General features: G+C 49.7%; 1 protein-coding gene across 12 annotated transcripts in view; it reads right to left on the bottom strand.

Moving 5' to 3' along the window:
• The window catches only part of MINK1 (misshapen like kinase 1), a 251,428-nt gene that overhangs the window by 75,324 nt on the left and 156,039 nt on the right, over positions 1–20,065 (bottom strand). For 6 of the 12 annotated variants that reach the window (XM_040346853.1, XM_040346851.1, XM_040346852.1 and 3 more), the window contains 5 exons: positions 14,281–14,509; positions 14,044–14,151; positions 9,858–9,944; positions 3,395–3,586; positions 1,210–1,341 (listed from right to left, as the gene is read on the bottom strand). In XM_040346853.1, coding sequence (XP_040202787.1) covers positions 1,210–1,341; positions 3,395–3,586; positions 9,858–9,944; positions 14,044–14,151; positions 14,281–14,509 — 748 coding nt within the window. The remainder of the gene's footprint in view (positions 1–1,209; positions 1,342–3,394; positions 3,587–9,857; positions 9,945–14,043; positions 14,152–14,280; positions 14,510–20,065) is intronic. The other 6 variants (XM_040346860.1, XM_040346861.1, XM_040346863.1 and 3 more) reach the window with 3 other exon arrangements.

Genomic DNA, 20,065 nt, shown 5'->3' with positions numbered 1-20,065 from the left:
TGCCGTGAAGTGGCCATTGCAGCTTATGCATAAAATTTGCAAATGTGTGAAAAATGTAACCTCTTGGTTTTAACAAACAGTTAGACAGGGTCAATTTAGTTGGTTACAGGCTGGTTGGTAAGTGAGCTTGGACTTTTTATTTATTTTTTACATGCATCGCCCTTCCATGTGCTCCTTACTGCAAAGGCCAGCTGTAGGTCGGGGCGGATGCCATTTGTTTGTACCATTAGACCAGTGTTTAACGCCAGTCCACAAGGCGCCCCCAGCAGGTCATGTTTTCAGGATTTCCCTCTGATGAAACGGCTGTGGTAACTACTAAGGCTGGGTTCGCACTATACTACACGACAGCACTACGACTTTCATCATACTTTGCTCTGCAACACCAGTCCTACATTGGTCCGACCTCCATCCGACTTTCATGAACAGGATACTACTTTGATCCGACTTTGTGATAGTCGGACTTGTTCTTTGACCAATCAAAACAATCCCAGAGGGAGATAAATTCCTTTTACTGCTGCTGTAATCACAATGTCGAATGTCAAATGTCGGATGGTAAGGGCAAGGCTCCTACTTTGGTCCGACTTCAATGATATTCAATGGGCTGAAGTAGGATCAATTTCGGACTAAAGTAGTACAGGGAGCATTTTCAAAGTCAGACCAGTTAAGACGGCTCCCATAGGGAAACATTGATTTTCACACATCATGCGATATTAGCTCCTAATGTCGGAGCGTTTGTCGGACTAGTGTGAACCAGGCCTAAGGCAGTGAAACGGATAAATCACCTGTGCACAATAATGGCAAGCCTGAAAACAACATGACCTGTTGGGGTGTCTTGAGGACTGGAGTTGAAAAACACTGTTAGACTATAGCCCTACCCTGAGACCAGAGTTGGGCTTTAGAGGATAAAAAGACAGACTCAGGAATTGGGCTAGGCCAAGCCTGACTCCCCCCCCCCCCCCCCCCCCCAAAAAAAAAAGAAAAAGCTGAGATTTGCGCATGACTTCAGCTTCCCATATCTTTGTATTTATTCATCATCCTGACACATGGTTAACCTCAAAGTCACATGCTTGGTCTGGATTGCCCAGGTTTATATTGACAAGACTTTATGTATACTGAATAACATTATTTTATGATCAAAGCAAAGACATGTGATAAATATTGAGAATTCCTCAAGGTGGCACTGTTACAAAAGTCTGCAGCCCATCATACCTTATGGTCCTGAAAATCTAGCGGTCTCTGAGAGGGAGGCGTCTGTGACTGGGGCCCCGACAACTCCACCGAGCTGAGTTTAGTGATGGACAGAGGCGAGTTTTGCTTATTCAGTCTTGAGCGTTCCTCCACCTGGTAAAGGGAGATCACATAGTCATGCAGGTAGGCAGTATATATGTACAGTATATACACAAGTGTTTTCTGGGAAGTTTAAAGTGCATTTGAAGCTTAAACATTTTTTGTGTGATCACTTGTGGAATTACAGTACTGCTTAAAGGGGTTGTAAAGGTTCATGTTTTTTCACCTTAAAGGGTCACTAAAGGAAATTTTTTTTTTAGCTGAAATGACTGTTTACAGGACATAGAGACATAATAGTTAACTGATTCCTTTTAAAAATGATTAAAAATAGATAAAAAAACAATCATATAATGTGCCTGCAGTGTAGTTTCGTTTTTGCTGTTGTTTGCTGGTTCTCTGATGTACAGAGAGCCACTAGAGGGCAGTCAGCCAATAGAGAGCAGTGATACTTTGTCTAAAACTCCTCAGCACCAATCCAGTTTCGTTTTACACACACCTCCTTGATTAGTGACCACCGTGAGAAATCTCCCAGTACTGTGGTTATCAGGAAACAGGCAACCAGGAAGTGTCCAGAACAGAGAGGATTTACAGCAACATGAAAGCAAAAACGAACAATGAGGACATGAAACCAGTACTGCAGTAAGGTAAAGGAAGCTATTTAGCTAAAAAAAAAAATTCCTTTAGTGACCCTTTAATGCATTCTATCATCTCAGGCCAGCCAATGACATCGGTCAGCGATCAAGACCAAGAAGCTGACTGCTTGATGAGGTCAGTGACCAGCAGGTATTTCCGGGATGGTGCATCTCTGGATTGAAGGTGAGCATAGTTCCGCTTTAAGGATTCACTGCCCTACTCTAACACAATTAGTAGCAGCGACTGGTCCTTATGATGGAAACCAGTAAGAAAGTCGCCACATAAAACACATAAAAACATTTTAGTCGACTAAATAAATACTATTTTAGTCTACTAAAATACGACTGAAACAATTGAGATAACTAAAATGCCATTTTAGTCAAAAGACTTAAAGCGGGGGTTCACCCTTAGAGGGCACTTTTTCCCCTTAGATTCCTGCTCGTTTTGTCAAAATATGAGCTGTACTTACCGTTTACGAGATGCATCCTCTCCGTCGCTTCCGGGTATGGGCTGCGGGAATGGGCGTTCCTTCTTGATTGACAGTCTTCCGAGAGGCTTCCGACGGTCGCATCCATCGCGTCACGATTTTCCGAAAGAAGCCGAACGTCGGTGCGCAGGCGCAGTATAGAGCCGCACCGACGTTCGGCTTCTTTCGGCTACGAGTGACGCGATGGATGCGACCATCGGAAGCCTCTCGGAAGACTGTCAAGAAGGAACGCCCGCTCCCGAAGACCCATACCCGGAAGCGACGGAAGAAGATGCATCTCGAAACCGGGTAAGTACGGATCATATTTTAAAACAAATAGCCAATTCCCCTAGACCGAACGAGCAGGAATCTAAGGGGAGAAAAAAAAAAAATTTAATAAATGGGTGAACTCCCGCTTTAAGCCTTGTACACACGATCGGTTTGTCCGATGAAAACAGACCGATGGACTGTTTTCATCGGACAAACCGATCGTGTGTGTGCCCCATCTGTGGTTTTTTCCATCGGTGTTAAAAAAAAAAAATAGAACAAGTTTTAAATTTTTCCTATGGATAAAAAAAAACGATAGAAAAATCCGATCGTCTGTGTGAAACTCCATCAGAAAAAAATCTATGCATGCTCATAATCAAGTCGACGCATGCTCGGAAGCATTTAACTTAATTTTTTTCGACTCGTTGTAGTGTTTTACGTCTCTGCGTATTGGCACGGTTGGAATTTAGTCTGATGGTGTGTAGGCAAGACTGATGAAAGTCAGCTTCATCGGATATCCGTGTACAGGGCTTAAGACTAAAACTAAATTGAAATTGGACTTCAAAATTAATTGTAGTGCTAAAATGGGACTAATACTAAAATGGCATTTTAGTCCGAAGACTAAAACCATATCGAAATTTTCTGCCAAAATTAACACTGGAGTAGATGGGGCTATAAGGAGGAATAGATGGGGCTATAGGGGCTATAAGGAGGAATAGATGGGGCTATAAGTACACCTACCTCTCTGGCCCAGGCTGGCTTCTCACTGGGGGCCATGACGGCCCGGTTATAATGGTAAAGGGGCTTCTTCTCTTGTTGTTGCTGCTGCTGTTGCTGCTGCTGCAGCGACTTCAGATAGGCATGCTCCTGCTGGAGTTGTCGCTGCAGACGCTCTGACTGGCGCTGCTCCTCCAGCTGCTTGCGCTTGTACTCCTGCCCAGACAAAGCTTGTTCAGTACCTCAGTGTAAATGACAGTCAATTGTTAGAAGTATATAATAAAAAAAAAAGAGAACCATTCTACTAAACTACAGGAAGCAGTGTACACTAACAGGGGTATTCAGTGATGCAGCAGAAAGTAATACCAGGATTTGTAACCCATCGCCACCAATCTTCGCTTTTATACAGCGGCTCACTGGACAACACTGCAGCGGTAAAGCAGAATATGAGGCCCCGAGTAGTTTTCCAGAAGTATCCTTATCTGTGTAGTCTTTGTATGCTTTCTCTGTCTAAAAGCTTCTTCCTCGTCTTCCAGTTTCATCCTTCAAGAGACCAATGTAAATGTCGCAGAAACCTCTGTACAGCACTGTGGTATATGTCAGAGCTATATAAATGTATAATATTAGTGTCGGACTGCAGGGAGATAGAGTATAACGCTCTTCTGGTACAGAGAATGATGCGGCTGGCTTATGTCAGAGCTACCGTATTTATCGGCATATACCGCGCACTATTTTGCCCTGAAAATCAGGGCAAAATCGTGGGTGCGCGGTATACGCCGATACCCGCTTTCCCGCCACGAGTTTGAATACTGTGCCGGCATATACCGAGCGCAGTACACTCGTGTATCTTCGGCAGTCTCGGCGCCTCTCGCGCTGACGTCCTGAGCGTACAGGACGTCAGCGCGAGAGTTGCCGAGCCTGCCCGACGATACACGAGTGTACTGCGCTCGGTATATGTCGGTGCAGTATTCAAACTCGGCGCGGGAAATGAGCGGGGAGGACGCAAGGACGTCGCAGAAGGACGCCGGACCTGACGAAGAGGACCCCCGAAGCCGCAGACGGATGCCGGACCCGACGAAGAGGACCCCCGGAAGCCGCAGAAGGACCCGTACCCGACGAAGAGGACACCCGAAGCCGCAGACGGACCCCGGACCCGATGAGGCCGCCGCGTAAGACACCAAAACTGTAAGTACAAAAAAAACTTTTTTCCCCCCACAGGATTTGGGGCAATTTATGGGTGAGCGGTATACGCGGGAGCGCGTTATACCGCGATTAGTACGGTATATAAATGTATTATTATTATTATTATAATAGTGTGGGACTGGGGAGGGGGGCATTAGAGTGTAAGCTTCTCTGGTGCAGAGACTGATGTGACTGGCTCAGTGTTCTCTGTACAGCACTGCAGAATATGTCAGAGCTATATTAATAAATAGGAATACTGTGTGACTGTGGTGGGGATATTGCAGTGCAAGCTCCTCTGGGGCAGAGACTAATGGGAATGGCTCAGTATTCACTGTACAGCATTGCAGAATATGACAGCATTATACAAATGTATAATAATAGTGTGCGACTATGGTGGGGACATTAGAGTGAAAGCTCCTGTGGTGCAGAGACTGATGTGAATGGCTCAGTAGCACTGCAGAATATGACAGCGCTATATACTTATATAATAATATTAGCAACTACGATGTGAATGTTTCAGCATTCTCTGTACAGCACTGTGTGCCTATGGTGGGGACATTAGAGTGTAAGCTCCTCTGGTGCAGAGACTGATAGGACTAGCTCAGGATTGTCTGCGTGTGTGTCCCCTACCACATTTAGACCCCTTTCACACCGAGGCAGTTTTCAGGCGTTTTAGCGCTAGAAATAGCACATGTAAAGCGCCTGAAAACTGCCTCCCATGCCGCCCCCCGAATGTGAAAGCCTGAGTGCTTTTCACACTGGGGCGGTGTGCGCTTGTGGGACGTAAGAAAAAGTCCTGCAAGCAGCATCTTTGGGGTGGTATGGGAGCGCTGTATACAGCTATATACAGCACTCCCAAAACGCCCCTGCCTATTGCAATGATTGAGCAGCGCTTCCGAAGTGCCTGAAAAGCACTTTGAAATCACCTCTACATGGGCGTTTTAAACCCCTTCTTCTGTCGCTAGCAGGGGTTAAGCGCTCCCCGATAGCGGGCGAAAAGCACTGATAAAACAGCAGGGTAAAGCGCTGCTAAAACGAGCGGCGCTTTACTGCCAACGCGTGGGCGGCCCCAGTGTGAAAGGTGTCTAAATTAGGGTTTGACAAATTTGCTTGGAATCTAGGAGCCAGCTAAAAAAGTTAGGAGCCAGAAAACGCCCCCTTTCGCGACGAGCTCGCATGCAGAAGCGAACACATACGTGAGTAGCGCCCGCATATGTAAACGGTATTCAAACCACACATGTGAGGTATTGCCGCGATCGTTAGAGCGACAGCAATAATTCTAGCCCTAAACCTCCTCTAACTCAAAACATGCAACCTGTAGTTTTTTTTAAACGTCGCCTATGGAGATTTTAAAGGGTAACATTTTGTCGCCATTCCACGAGCGGACGCAATTTTGAAGCGTGACATGTTGGGTATCAATTTACTCGGCGTAACATTATCTTTCACAATATAAAAAAAATTTGGGATAACTTTACGGTTGTCTTATTTTTTAATTAAAAGAAAGTGTATTTTTTTCCCAAAAAAGTGCGCTTGTAAGACCGCTGCGCAAATACGGCATGACAGAAAGTATTGCAACGATCGCCATTTTATTCTCTAGGGTGTTAGAATCAAAAATATATATAATGTTTGGGGGTTCAAATGTGAGGAAAGGAGATGGCAGTGAAAATTGTCAGGATTGCTGTTTAACATGTAATGCCAACGGCCACAACCAGATGGCGCCAGCTCACAGAAGGGAGAGCTTGGGACTTCACAAGGCCGCAAAGCTGGGGCCTCAATTACCGGCCATCGCAGGCCTGCCGCGATCGCGTGGCGGGGGCACACGGAGACACAGGATCCTGTGCCTCCGTGCGCCCCCACCTCCCCCCGCCGCGCGATCGCAGCAGACCCGCGGTGGCCGGTAATTGAGGCCCCGGCTTCGCGGCCTTGTAGGCCGCAAAGCCGGGGCCTCAATTACTGGCGGTCGCGGGCTCCAGGTCACAATTTGTTGCAATTGCGACCTGGCGCCCGGATATTGTCGACCCCTGGTCTAAAGTGTAAGCTCCTGTGCACATCAGTAAAGTGGAAGCTGCAATCTGATTGGTGGCTATGGGGAACATAAAACCAGTACACGTTCTTCCCAATGTTATGAATACCCCCCCTCACACCAAGTACAAACAAGGACACATGGTTCATTTACAGTAATAAAAAGAACGGGTCTCAAGCTTTAAACACAGTGAAAGGGAGAGACGAGAGGGTGGCAGTGTGGAAATCGCAGGAAAGGACAGGGATAATATCTCTACCTAAAAAGCTTCTCACTCATTCATGCCCATCGTGAAGGTGTATTGACATCTAGAAAAGTAAAACCCGCAAAACTTCTGCTTCTCCACAACCCTTCGATACCCTGTGGTCCATGGTTCACAAAGCAGGACGCAGTGGTACTATACTGCTTTGTGAAAGGCACCATATGCCACAATTGTATGATTTTCTGAGTCATCTCCTTATGCGTAAATAAAAATTGGTACCAAGGAGAGTGGCAAATGCAAAATACTGTATGTACAAGACTCAAGAAAGCTACTGAGCTGATTTAGGTGTCCACACACTCTTCAGGATATTAGGGGATTGTTCACATTCTGTACAGCCAAGGGAGATAAGAAATGTATACTGTAAAGGCAGCCATTGCCCTGCGGCATCCTAAAGCCACGAGTGTAGCAGGATAGCTGTCCAGTGGTCAGGGCCGTTTGAAGGAATTCGGGAGCCCCAAGCAAAATGGGGGCCCCCAAGCACCCCCCCCCCGCATGCAAAGCCTACGTTAGCGCTACACTAATTTTTTTTTCTATTCTTCCCTGTAGGCTGCCACTGTAGCGTGGCCGAGCTCCTCTTCCTCTTCCCCCTGCCTCTTTCCCAGTCCCCTATCAGATAGTGCACTTCCTGTCAGTGCGGCCGGGAACAGGAAACTGAATCTCCTGTACCACGCGCGGTACCCGGCCGGACTGACAGGACTCCAGGTGGAAGGAAGAGGAGCTCGACTACATCCTGGGAAGGGGAAGTTGGGGGCCCCAGGACAGCTCGGGGCCCCAAGCAATTGTTTGTTTTGCCTGTCCTGTAGCAACAGGCCTGCCAGTGGTGAACAGTGGAAGAAAGGGATGGTAATTAACATTTTGGCGGTAATATTACCTGCCATGGGCGAACTATGGGGCTGCTACTGCTGACTTTCTTGAAAATGCAAGAGCCTGGATGGTATTCCGACCCTCTGGCTTTAATACATTTTCAGTCACTGACCTGCAACAAGTACCCGAGTCTAAACCCTCAAAATGCTGACCCACCTCTGCAGACAACTCAGTGCAGGGTGTTTTGTGCTTGGCCCTGGTCACTGGGCTACGTTCAGTGGGGGAGCAAGCGAGCCTGCAGAAAACAGCATGCCATTTAATTTTTGCCGCAGCAGGTGTACAGCCCTGAATGGCAGAATGTCCTAGTCAAGAAGAGTGGTTGGGGGGGGGGGGGGGGCAGTAAAACCATTGCCAAGCCACCTGCTTTTACTGTCCCTCCGACCACCTGTGCGTACAAGTCTTAAAAAGGTTTTCAAGACAGCGGTTCAAGATAAAGTCTGGGTACTAGCCTCAGCAATGGCAGCCTTCATATTTCTATCATAAGAGGTATGTACAGCTGCCTCCCAAACCTCCTATCAGCCAAACACTGGGCTCTTCTGACAGGCAAAGCTTGTCCATTCCTATCCTGTCTACTACCATTGGTCAGTGAGGCCATCAAATTTCTTAGGAGGTCTCTGTGGGTATTTGCACCTTTGGGTCTCTCTGCCTGCAGCAGCTCTTTAACCGCTTTCTGTAACTAAGCTAAGCTCCATTGCCATCCCTGTGGCCAAAGACAATGATCTTATTGGTCAGGCTTCATGGGCAACAAAAGAGTAATTGGTGGGGCCCAAGCCTACAATTAGGAAAGTCAGAGGACATGCTGTGAGCGCAGGGAGTCTTGGATCTGGTCTCTGGGGAGGAATCACCCTTCACTTACATACAACAATGCAGAAAGCAGCGCTGACATGTTGGTGTCTTGGGTGGAGTGACCTTTTAGCAATACATATCTTAAAGAAGAAGTATGGGCTTAAAAAATAAAATAAAAAAATAGCCATTTGTACTCACCTCCACATTGCAGCATACCTGTGATGCTGCAGCTGTCTCACATTACCCCTAAGACCGAGAACTGAGCGATCACGTGACGGGTGATCGCTCAGTTCTCAGCAAAGAGCAGTGACTGTCAGTCACCGCTCTCCACTCTGTTTCTCCAGTGCTCATGGAGTGCTGGGACGGGGCAGGCATGGCTGGCTTCAGCTTTCAGTTGCATACTGAAAGGCGGAGTCGCCCGTCAACCAAGCAGGGGGAGGGATCCCAACAATATCGTCAGGATCTGCCCCCGCCATCTGTTAGCGGGGCAATAACTGAATATGGGTGACATGAGGACAAAAGAAAATGTACTGCCTTGACCCCCAAGAGAAGTATTGCCAAAAAAAAACTTCAGCCATACTTCTAATTTACATCCAAAAAATAAATAAATGCTGCTGCTGTTTTTAATCCCATTTCTTTCCACGGGTTTATAAAAATCTAAAGCTATGCATTTTACTTGAGTCTCTTATTTTCTTTCGCCCAAGTATCCATTTCCTAATGCATTTTGACTCTTGATCAACGGGTGAATTCTTTTTTTCCTTAGCAACCGTTGCTTGATACTAAGGATGAGCTCCGGCGTGTTCGCATAGAACACGTGCAGAGCCCGCCAGGAAGTCTGCACGGCGCTGCGCTAATCACAGCCAGGGAGACATTGTCCCGATGCTCGGCTGCAGAGATCGTGAAATGTCTCCCTGCCTGTTATTAGCGCAGCGCCGTGCCGACTTCCTGGCGGGCTCTGCACGTGTTCTATGCGAACACGCCGGAGCTCATCCTTACTTGATACCCCTGCCTACGTTTTTTTTTTTATGTTGTTGACATCAATGGTATTTCCTAAATTCAGGGATTCCAGTGAGAAACTGACAAAAAAAAAATTACGATTTTGTCTGCCTAAGCTATGGAAGGAATGACGGGTAAAGTCTGACTGACTGTGGGAGAGCCCCCTGCTGGTGGCATGGTATTGCAGAGGTTGTATGTAGAACAGCCAATGACATAGCTGGGCAGTGTCGCTGAGCTGTATGAAGATGATGGCATGGTTGAGCTCTGGCGGGTGCAGAGGAAGGCTGGTGCTAGATCTACAGGAATAAATGTAATCTATGACAAAGTGAAGCGGGGCCACACTGTAAAAATCAAGGAGGAATGAACTGATGATTTACCAGTAAGAGGGCCTGTTCCTGCAGAAGCTGCTGCTGGAGAATCTCTAACTGTCTCTGTTCTTCCTCTAACTTGTGTCTGATATATTCCTAGAGGAGGAGAGAGAGGCAGAGATAGCCGAAAGACAAGATGGGAGAAATCTGGATTTCTTTTTATCTTATTTATTTTTACTCACCATTAAATCCTTTTCTCCTTGAGTTCACTGGGGGACACAGCACCATAGAAGACACTCTTTGTCTGCAGGGGGATTGACGGTGACCACAGAAGATGGTTGGACTTGCTGGCTTCGGAGAGGTCTGGTTCTGATTCTTAGGCCCGGATTCACGTAGCACTTACGCTGACGTATCGCAAGATACGCCGCATAAGTGTAACTTTGCGCCGTCGTATCTGTGCGCCGTCGTATCTGTGCGCCGTGCCCACAGAACTAGATACGCCTGAAAATAGGCTGATTCCAACCGATGTAACTTTCCTACGTCAGCATATCGTAGGCGCATATTTACGCTGGACGCCTCATTGCGCAAATAAGGGAGATACGCCGATTCACAAACGCAGTTGCGCCCGGCGCATCATATACGCGGTTTGCGTAAGTTGTACGTCCGGCGTAAAGTTATTCCCCATATAGGAGGCGCAACTCATGCAAAGGTATGGACCAGGGAACAGCCGTCGTATTTTAAGTAGTTTACGTAGTAGTAGGTGAATAGGGCTGGGCGTAGGTTACGTTCACGTCGTAGGCAGTGATTCGACGCATCTTAGGGAGTAGTTTCGACGTGAACTGGGACGGCGCATGCGCAGTTCGTTCGGCCCATCATTTGCATTGGGTCACGCTTCATTTAAATGGATCGCGCCCACTTCCACCTACTTTGAATTAGGCTGGCTTACGCCTACGAATTTACGTTACGCCGGCGCAATGTTGGGAGCATTTGCTTTGTGAATTCCATGCTTGCCTCTCTGCGTTGCATCGGCGTAGCGTAAAAGAGATAGGCTACAGCGGCATATATATGCGCCGATGTATGTGAATCCGGGCCTTTGTGTTTATGAATGTTTGTATGAAACCCCAAACCACTTAAATAGAAACAATGAGCTCCAAATACCCATGTTTCAGTGCTAAAGGTGGCAATTTTATGAACATTTCTAATCATTTTTACAAGCCCCAAAATTAGAGCAAACTACACAACCCTTATATGGACCAGATTCACTGACCAAAGGAATCACATTTGGCCTAGCCTCAAAGTGGTGGTAAACCTCAGACATGAAATATGAACAAAGCATATCCCTCTATAGCAATGATGGCGAACCTTGGCACCCCAGATGTTTTGGAACTACGTTTCCCATGATGCAGTGTAATTGAGCATCATGGGAAATGTAGTTCCAAAACATCTGGGGTGCCAAGGTTCCCCATCACTGCTCTAGTGTGTACTTGTCTCAATTAAGAGCACCAAGTAGGATTTCTGTCTGCTGCTTCATTCCTCTGCTATCAGCATGAAATGTAGTTCCAAAACATCTGGGGCGCCAAGGTTCACCATCACTGCATAGGCAATCAGTAGGATTAGAAAAATTGCTTTGTTTACAAATCCAGAAATGCAGAGAAGCCTTTCTCCTAGTGACAAAAACCTGAACACTGCTTCTCATTGTGGGAACCGCCAAGATTCTTGGTGTCAATCCTCCTGCAGGATCCATGGTGCTGTGTCCCACAATGAACAATAAAATAAATCAGAATAGAACAAGCTAGGAAGGAGAACACAAGGACCAGCTCAGAAGGGAACAGTCCCGGCATTACACATGAACAGTATTCCCTTCCCTACACCAACAACATAGCCGGACTCCATACAACAGTAACATGCACAACATGGAGGACGAGAGGAATCGCCCTGTCCATGTTACACACACACACACACACAGAAGACCCACACAAATCAGTCACATTCATTGCAGGGTAACACAGGCAGGAAACACTGAAAAATCAAAAAAATAAAATAAAATTCAGAAGCAGAGATAGAGATAAAACATTTTAGTATGTGTTGAGCTGTGTTCATTCCTGTAGTGGCTGCAGTGACAGTTGAGGTGTGTCTGATACTCCGGTGAAATGACAGGACAGACACGTGTAGTCTTGCGGTGAATTGCAGTTACAGGAGAGGTCTGTCTATTCCACAGGAACATTTCAGATAAGTGACAGGGAAGGGCACTTACAGGAGATGCATGTTCAGTGTTGCAGTTAAAAGGAGAGCTGTGATCATTGTCTAGGCTTGTAGTGAAGTGCGGTAACAACTGTGTCCAGTCTTGTAATGAAGTCACAAGACAGGTAGGCTCAATGTCGTATTAAGGTGCAAAGACTGGAAAAGTGTGCGACGCTTTGCAGTAAGCCGTAGAGAATATCCAGACTGGCAATAACAACATGAGTTCAGTCTAGCAGTAAGATGCAGTGACAACATGAGTTCAGTTTCAGAGTAAGATGCAGCGACAGGGGAGGCGGCCTGCCCAGCCCCGCACTGACAGGGGAGGCGGCCTGCCCAGCCCCGCACTGACAGGGGAGGCGGCCTGCCCAGCCCCGCACTGACAGGGGAGGCGGCCTGCCCAGCCCCGCACTGACAGGGGAGGCGGCCTGCCCAGCCCCGCACTGACAGGGGAGGCGGCCTGCCCAGCCCCGCACTGACAGGGGAGGCGGCCTGCCCAGCCCCGCACTGACAGGGGAGGCGGCCCGCCCAGCCCCGCACTGACAGGGGAGGCGGCCCGCCCAGCCCCGCACTGACAGGGGAGGCGGCCCGCCCAGCCCCGCACTGACAGGGGAGGCGGCCCGCCCAGCCCCGCACTGACAGGGGAGGCGGCCCGCCCAGCCCCGCACTGACAGGGGAGGCGGCCCGCCCAGCCCCGCACTGCCAGGGGAGGCGGCCCGCCCAGCCCCGCACTGACAGGGGAGGCGGCCCGCCCAGCCCCGCACTGACAGGGGAGGCGGCCCGCCCAGCACCGCACTGACAGGGGAGGCGGCCCGCCCAGCCCCGCACTGACAGGGGAGGCGGCCCGCCCAGCCCCGCACTGACAGGGGAGGCGGCCCGCCCAGCCCCGCACTGACAGGGGAGGCGGCCCGCCCAGCCCCGCACTGACAGGGGAGGCGGCCCGCCCAGCCCCGCACTGACAGGGGAGGCGGCCCGCCCAGCCCCGCACTGACAGGGGAGGCGGCCCGCCCAGCCCCGCACTGACAGGGGAGGCGGCACGCCCAGCCCCGCACTGACAGGGGAGGCGGCCCGCCCAGCCCCGCACTGACAGGGGAGGCGGCGCGCCCAGCACCGCACTGACAGGGGAGGCGGCCCGCCCAGCCCCGCACTGACAGGGGAGGCGGCCCGCCCAGCACCGCACTGACAGGGGAGGCGGCCCGCCCAGCACCGCACTGACAGGGGAGGCGGCCCGCCCAGCACCGCACTGACAGGGGAGGCGGCCCGCCCAGCACCGCACTGACAGGGGAGGCGGCCCGCCCAGCACCGCACTGACAGGGGAGGCGGCCCGCCCAGCACCGCACTGACAGGGGAGGCGGCCCGCCCAGCCCCGCACTGACAGGGGAGGCGGCCCGCCCAGCCCCGCACTGACAGGGGAGGCGGCCCGCCCAGCCCCGCACTGACAGGGGAGGCGGCCCGCCCAGCCCGCACGGACAGGGGAGGCGGCCCGCCCAGCCCCGCACAGACAGGGGAGGCGGCCCGCCCAGCCCCGCACTGACAGGGGAGGCGGCCCGCCCAGCCCCGCACTGACAGGGGAGGCGGCCCGCCCAGCCCCGCACTGACAGGGGAGGCGGCCCGCCCAGCCCCGCACTGACAGGGGAGGCGGCCCGCCCAGCCCCGCAGTGACAAGGGAGGCGGCCCGCCCAGCCCCGCAGTGACAAGGGAGGCGGCCTGCCCAGCCCCGCAGTGACAGGGGAGGCGGCCTGCCCAGCCCCGCAGTGACAGGGGAGGCTTGTCTACTCTTGCAAGGACAGGAGATGTGTGCCCAGTCTTGAAGTGAGAGGTAGAGGTGTGCTATGTTTTTTAGTGACATGCATGGCGTGTCCAGTCTTGCAGTAAGGTGCAGTGACAGGAAAAATGTGTTTGTATGTTGCAGAAAGGTGTTTACATAAATGCAGTCAAAAATTAGTATTTTCTGTGCCTCTGGTGTTAGCAATGCCGTTATCTACTTCTACACAGATCTGCAGATGCGTGTACTTACTTGCTCCCTCTCAGCCATTCGTCTCTCTTCCTCCCGTCGCAGGTCATCACGCCTCCTCTGTTGTTCCTTTTCTTGCTGCTTCCTCTGATCTCTCTCCCGCCGCTGTTGCTGAAAAACAAAATAGACATGTTAACTTTCAAGCAATAGTTTTCATCTCCTGTGACGTATCAGGACAAACACCACAAATGTATGTGAATGAAAAAGGCATCAGAGCCGTGAGCGCCAGGGGTCATGTACCTCAGAATGATCCACTTTGCTCACCTCTTCCACACGTCGGCGCTCTTCTTTTTGCTCCTCGATACGTCTCTGGCGCTCGTGAAGAAGTTGTTTGATGTGAGCCTCTGAATCGCGGTGCTGTGGGCCCATCTGCTGCTGTTTCAGGGCTTCTGAATTGCTTTTGTTCTCTTGTTGTAGACGGAGGAACTCACGCCTGAGTGTAGACTCTCCAGGCACGTTCATGATGGAGCTGATGGAAACAAACACAATACGACACACTTACAGTAAATATTATCTTTCTAAAGGACCTGCATCAATGGCAGTTTGACATCAGTATGAAAGCTTCAGAAATCATTCAGAATTCACCGACACGTGCAATTGACCTCCCTCTGACCTGCATTTTACCTGCTTTAAGTGGGTTTTGTATTTTTTTGAATCGCACAGGAATGCAAAACCTGCTTGACGTGAACAAAAGCCCTAATAGTGCGATTATAAATCAGAACATGCCAGTTATTTAATCCATAGCATATATAGGTGGCCACTCTGTGTACTCCTGACAAGATTTCTTTATGGTCTACACATAAAAGGACACAGAATCCCAAATGAAATGCGTTTCAACTCACACAGCCTCTCTCATGGCAGCATGCTACGAGGAAGGCTGTGTGAGCCGAAACTAGGGTTGTCCCGATACCGATACTAGTATCGGTATCGGGACCGATTACGAGTATTTGCGGGAGTACTTGTACTCCCGCAAATGCCCCCGATGCCTCATCCGATACTCACCGCCCCCCGCCGCATCCCCGCTGCCGCCGCCGCTTAATTAATACGGGCGGGGAACATTACAGCTTTCATTTGAATAGCTGTAGTGTTTCCCGCCGCGCCGCGTATAGACACTCCCACTTGCTCGGATGAACTGTCCAATCCCGAGCAAGGGGGAGTGTCTATACGCAGCACGGCGCGAAACATTACAGCTATTCAAATGAAAGCTGTAATGTTCCCCACCCGCATTAACCAAGTGGCGGCGCAGCAGCATGTAGGTAAGGGGGACATGGCTGCATATATGGGGGGGACATGGCTGCGGATACGGGGGAGGACATGGCTGGATACGGGGGGGGGGGAGGACATGGCTGGATACGGGGGGGGGGGGCATGGCTGGATACGGGGGGGGGGGGCATGGCTGGATACGGGGGGGGGGGCATGGCTGGATACGGGGGGGGACATGGCTGCATATATGAGGGGGGACATGGCTGCATATATGAGGGGGACATGGCTGCATATATGAGGGGGGACATGGCTGCATATATGAGGGGGGACATGGCTGCATATATGAGGGGGGACATGGCTGCATATATGGGGGGGGGGACATGGCTGCATATATGGGGGGGGGGGGGCATGGCTGCATATATGGGGGGGGGGGACATGGCTGCATATATGGGGGGGGGGACATGGCTGCATATATGGGGGGGGGACATGGCTGCATATATGGGGGGGGGGACATGGCTGCATATATGGGGGGGGGACATGGCTGCATATATGAGGGGGACATGGCTGCATATATGAGGGGGGACATGGCTGCATATATGAGGGGGACATGGCTGCATATATGAGGGGGACATGGCTGCATATATGAGGGGGACATGGCTGCATATATGAGGGGGACATGGCTGCATATATGAGGGGGACATGGCTGCATATATGAGGGGGACATGGCTGCATATATGAGGGGGACATGGCTGCATATATGAGGGGGACATGGCTGCATATATGAGGGGGGACATGGCTGCATATATGAGGGGGGACATGGCTGCATATATGGGGGGGGGGGACATGGCTGCATATATGGGGGGGGGGGGACATGGCTGCATATATGGGGGGGGGGACATGGCTGCATATATGGGGGGGGGGGGACATGGCTGCATATATGGGGGGGGGGACATGGCTGCATATATGGGGGGGGACATGGCTGCATATATGGGGGGGGGGGGACATGGCTGCATATATGGGGGGGGGGACATGGCTGCATTTGGGGACACATTTAAAAAAAAAGTATCGGTATTCGGTATCGGCGAGTACTTGAAAAAAGTATCGGTACTTGTACTCGGTCCTAAAAAAGTAGTATCGGGACAACCCTAGCCGAAACGCATTTTTTTGGGGGATACGGTGTCCTTTTGTGTGTAGCCAATAAAGGAATTCTGTCAAGAAGAGTGGCCGGCTGGATTTGTGATGGATTTCATGTTTTGGCAGTGGAACAACCAAGTCAGAGCAATGATCTCCAGCTTTTGCATTAGAATACAGCAGTTGAGCTTGGGTAAGGTCTCCTATATGCCATTTCTATTATTCATCCACCGTCAAATTAGGTCCCTCCAAGTCAACTTTTCCCCCTTTAAAGCATCATTTTGTTTAAATATGAAGAGGACTTTCTGAGATGGGTGTGGATTGTTGTTCGTTCTAACACAGACCCTATATTGTCATTAGTATTGAGACACCTGCCTTAACACGCACATGGACTTTAATGGCATCCCAGTCTTAGTCCGTAGGGTTGACCCACCCTTTGCAGCTATAACAGCTTCAACTCTTCAACCTTGCTTTTTGCACTGGTCCAAATAATTTGGTGAAGGGGAGTGATGGTGTGGGGTTATTTTTCAGGAGTTGGGCTTAGTTCCAGTGAAGGGAACTCTTAAGGCATCAGCATATCAAGACATTTTGGACAATTTCATGCTCCCAACTTTGTGGGAAGAGTTTGGGGACGGCCCCTTCCTGTTCCAACATGACTGCTCACCAGTGAACAAAGTAAGGTCCATAAAGACATGGATGAGCGAGTTTGGCCGTAACCCGATAGAACAGTCGCAAGTAGAAATTAAATGGGTTATTAAAGTCACAAAAATTCTCGTAGGACATAAAGAAAAAGAAAAATCTAAATTGATGTCATGTGTTGTAATGCAATTGTATTTTTGGACGACAACTGTACTGACTGAACGAAAATCGTACGATCTGGTATCGTAGGAGGAAAATTTTCGTGCATGACCGATAAAAAAAATTATAGGATGAACCGTCATGATCGGCTCTCGAGAGCTCTGTACGAACGATCCGATTATCGTACGATTCTTCCTCGGACGACATTTTTCGTACGATATTCGGATCGTGTGTACAGGCCATAAGCCTTGTGGACAGCCTTCCCAGAAGAGGTGAAGCTGTTATAGCTGCAAAGGGTGGGCCAGCTCAATATTGAACCCTACGGACTAAGACTGGGATGCCATTAAATTTCATGTGCGTGTAAAGGCAAGAGTCACAATACTTTTGGTAATATAGTGTATGTCTATGTGACCATCTATATCTGCCAGGTGTGTCCAGAACATGACATTCTGCTTGCAGCTGGACTCTCTCCCCAATTGCACGTGGGGTCCCCATGGCATCTCATACCCAAAAGTACTGGATCACTTTAAAGTCACACCAGAAGTGTGCGTACTTAAAAACCTGATCACCTTGGAGGGGGGACAGCCATAGCAGATTTCAGCCTTTCCTGCTTGGTTGCTCGGCTATCCCACTTCGGTTATAACGAGAAGTCTGACGGGTTTAAATATCTCTTTGGGTAATGAACCATCAGCGTCTGGTTTTCCCAATCCGTTTTGTGATATACCGTATTTATCGGCGTATATCGCGCACTTTTTTGCCCTGAAAATCAGGGCAAAATCGTGGGTGCGCGATATACGCCGATACCCGCGCCGTGTTTGAATGCCTGCGCCGACATATACCGAGCGCAGTACACTCGGGTACATTCGGCCAGGCTCGGCTTAGCTCGTAGTCAGGCTCTGTGACATTTATTGGTGAGAAGCCGAGCCAGGCCGAATATACCCGAGTGTACTGCGCTCGGTATACGTTGGCGGAGGCTTCAAACTGAGCGCAGGAAGCGGGGATTCGACATGAAGACAGCGCGGGAGAAGACCACCGAGGCCGCAGACGAACGCCGCCGGGCAAGACACCAAAACTGTAAGTAGTAAAATGTAATAAAATGTTTTTGTTTTTTTACAGGATTTTAGGGTCAAAATTAGGGGTGCGCGGTATACGCCGGAGCGCGCAATACACCGATAAATACGGTACTTAGAGGGCGCTGTGGATCCTCCACAGTAACAACCTAATCCAGGCTCCTGTATCAATATAAGAGATAATGGGAACTGCCCATAAAAAAGACTAACTCCCCTTGGTTTCACAGTCATTCCCCTCTATGATATAATCAACATCTGCCAGAATTATTTGCCGTGCCCAATCCCGGGGTGTGAGTCTCCAAAAGGCATGCACTACCTTTTCTTACGTAAGTCACAACGGAAGAATTAAATCATTTCACATCTCCAAGTCAGAATTCTCTCTCCCAAATGATATGCTCTTTTACTACAACGTGCCCTGCGCACCCAATTTACTAATGGGTACCCAGCCCTTACATCCGTCTCCGTCCTGGAAGTTGTGAATGATGATGAATCCAGCTAATGAGCCTCTACGTTTTACAATCTACTGCTTACTCCCTCTGCCTCTACGTTGGTTTATTCTACCAAGGCTGACTGGGAATGATGCAGGCGACTTGGATAACGAGGAAAGGGCTGAATCATTTTAAATTGGTCATTCCCAAATTATACTGTCGCCTTTCGCAGCTTCATATTTTGCATAGGGCATATAAGACCCCTATGCGTATGGCAAAACTGCGCCCCGCATGTAGCCCAGTATACCCCAAGTGTTTAATCACCCCTGGCACATCCAGTCACCTTATGTGACACTGTCCCAGGGGCTGTAAGCTAACCATTTTATTTAGTGACAGGGTGTTTGACTGGCATTCAGAGAGCTATAAAAAAGCCTGTCCAAACCCTTGTTTTGAAGCAAAGTGTAAACTAGCCCTTAGACACTTTTACAAGCGTCAAGCTTTTTTTCTGACAAAACTGCGACCAGGAAAAAAGAATTCTAGAAGAGCTTCAAAACGTTGTGTGTGCACAAGGCATTAAAGGGGTTGTAAAGGTAAAAGGTGAAAAAAACTTCCGAAAATACCGGCCTCCCGAGCTCCCCTGTTTACTTACCTGACCCCCCGTGAACGCACTGGCATCTTGGCCGGCTTCCTGGCTCATTCATTGGTCGATTGAAGCAGCGCAGCCATTGGCTCGTGCTGCGGTCAATCACAACCAATGACGCAGTGCGCCCGAGCAATACAGTCGGCGGCTATGGCCATCGGCTATATAAGGGGAGTGCGCCCGCAAGGACTCCACACCATGCAAGCTCTCTCGCATGAATGTGTGGAGTTCTTGCGGGGAGGACCAGAGACGGCCGCCGAGGGACCCCAGAAGACGTGAATCGGGGCCACTCAGTGCAAAACGAGCTGCACAGTGGCGGCAAGTATAACATGTTTGTTATTTTTAAAAAAAAAATCCTTTACAAACCCTTTAAGCCCCAGTTAGGTGCAACTTTGAAATCCAGCTACTTCACAGCAAATTTTTAAAGCCGCACATCAATGCGATTTGTACATCCGATTTCACTGTGGTTTGCTTCTTCATTTAACAGGGGTCAATGCAAGTCGCAGCGAAATCGAAAAAAAAAAAAAGTGCTGCAGGGACCTTTTTCAAAGAGCCAGTGACAAGAGTCACAGCCATCTGGTTCTATTTCCACTAATGGGGTGAGACTTGTCATGCGTTTCGGAACAGTCAAATCGCATGACAAATTGCACCATTGTGAACCGGGGGTTAAGTGTTACCAGCTGTGTTACCTCCAGTTGCAACGAATGTACTCTGCTGTCTATTTTTGCACAAGTCCCATCAGAAGTGAATATTCA

The sequence above is a fragment of the Rana temporaria genome, chromosome 3, assembly GCF_905171775.1.
Source record: "Rana temporaria chromosome 3, aRanTem1.1, whole genome shotgun sequence".
Taxonomy (NCBI): Eukaryota; Metazoa; Chordata; class Amphibia; order Anura; family Ranidae; genus Rana; species Rana temporaria.
Note: the sequence above shows the minus strand (reverse complement) of the source record. Positions and strands in the feature narration are given on the sequence as shown.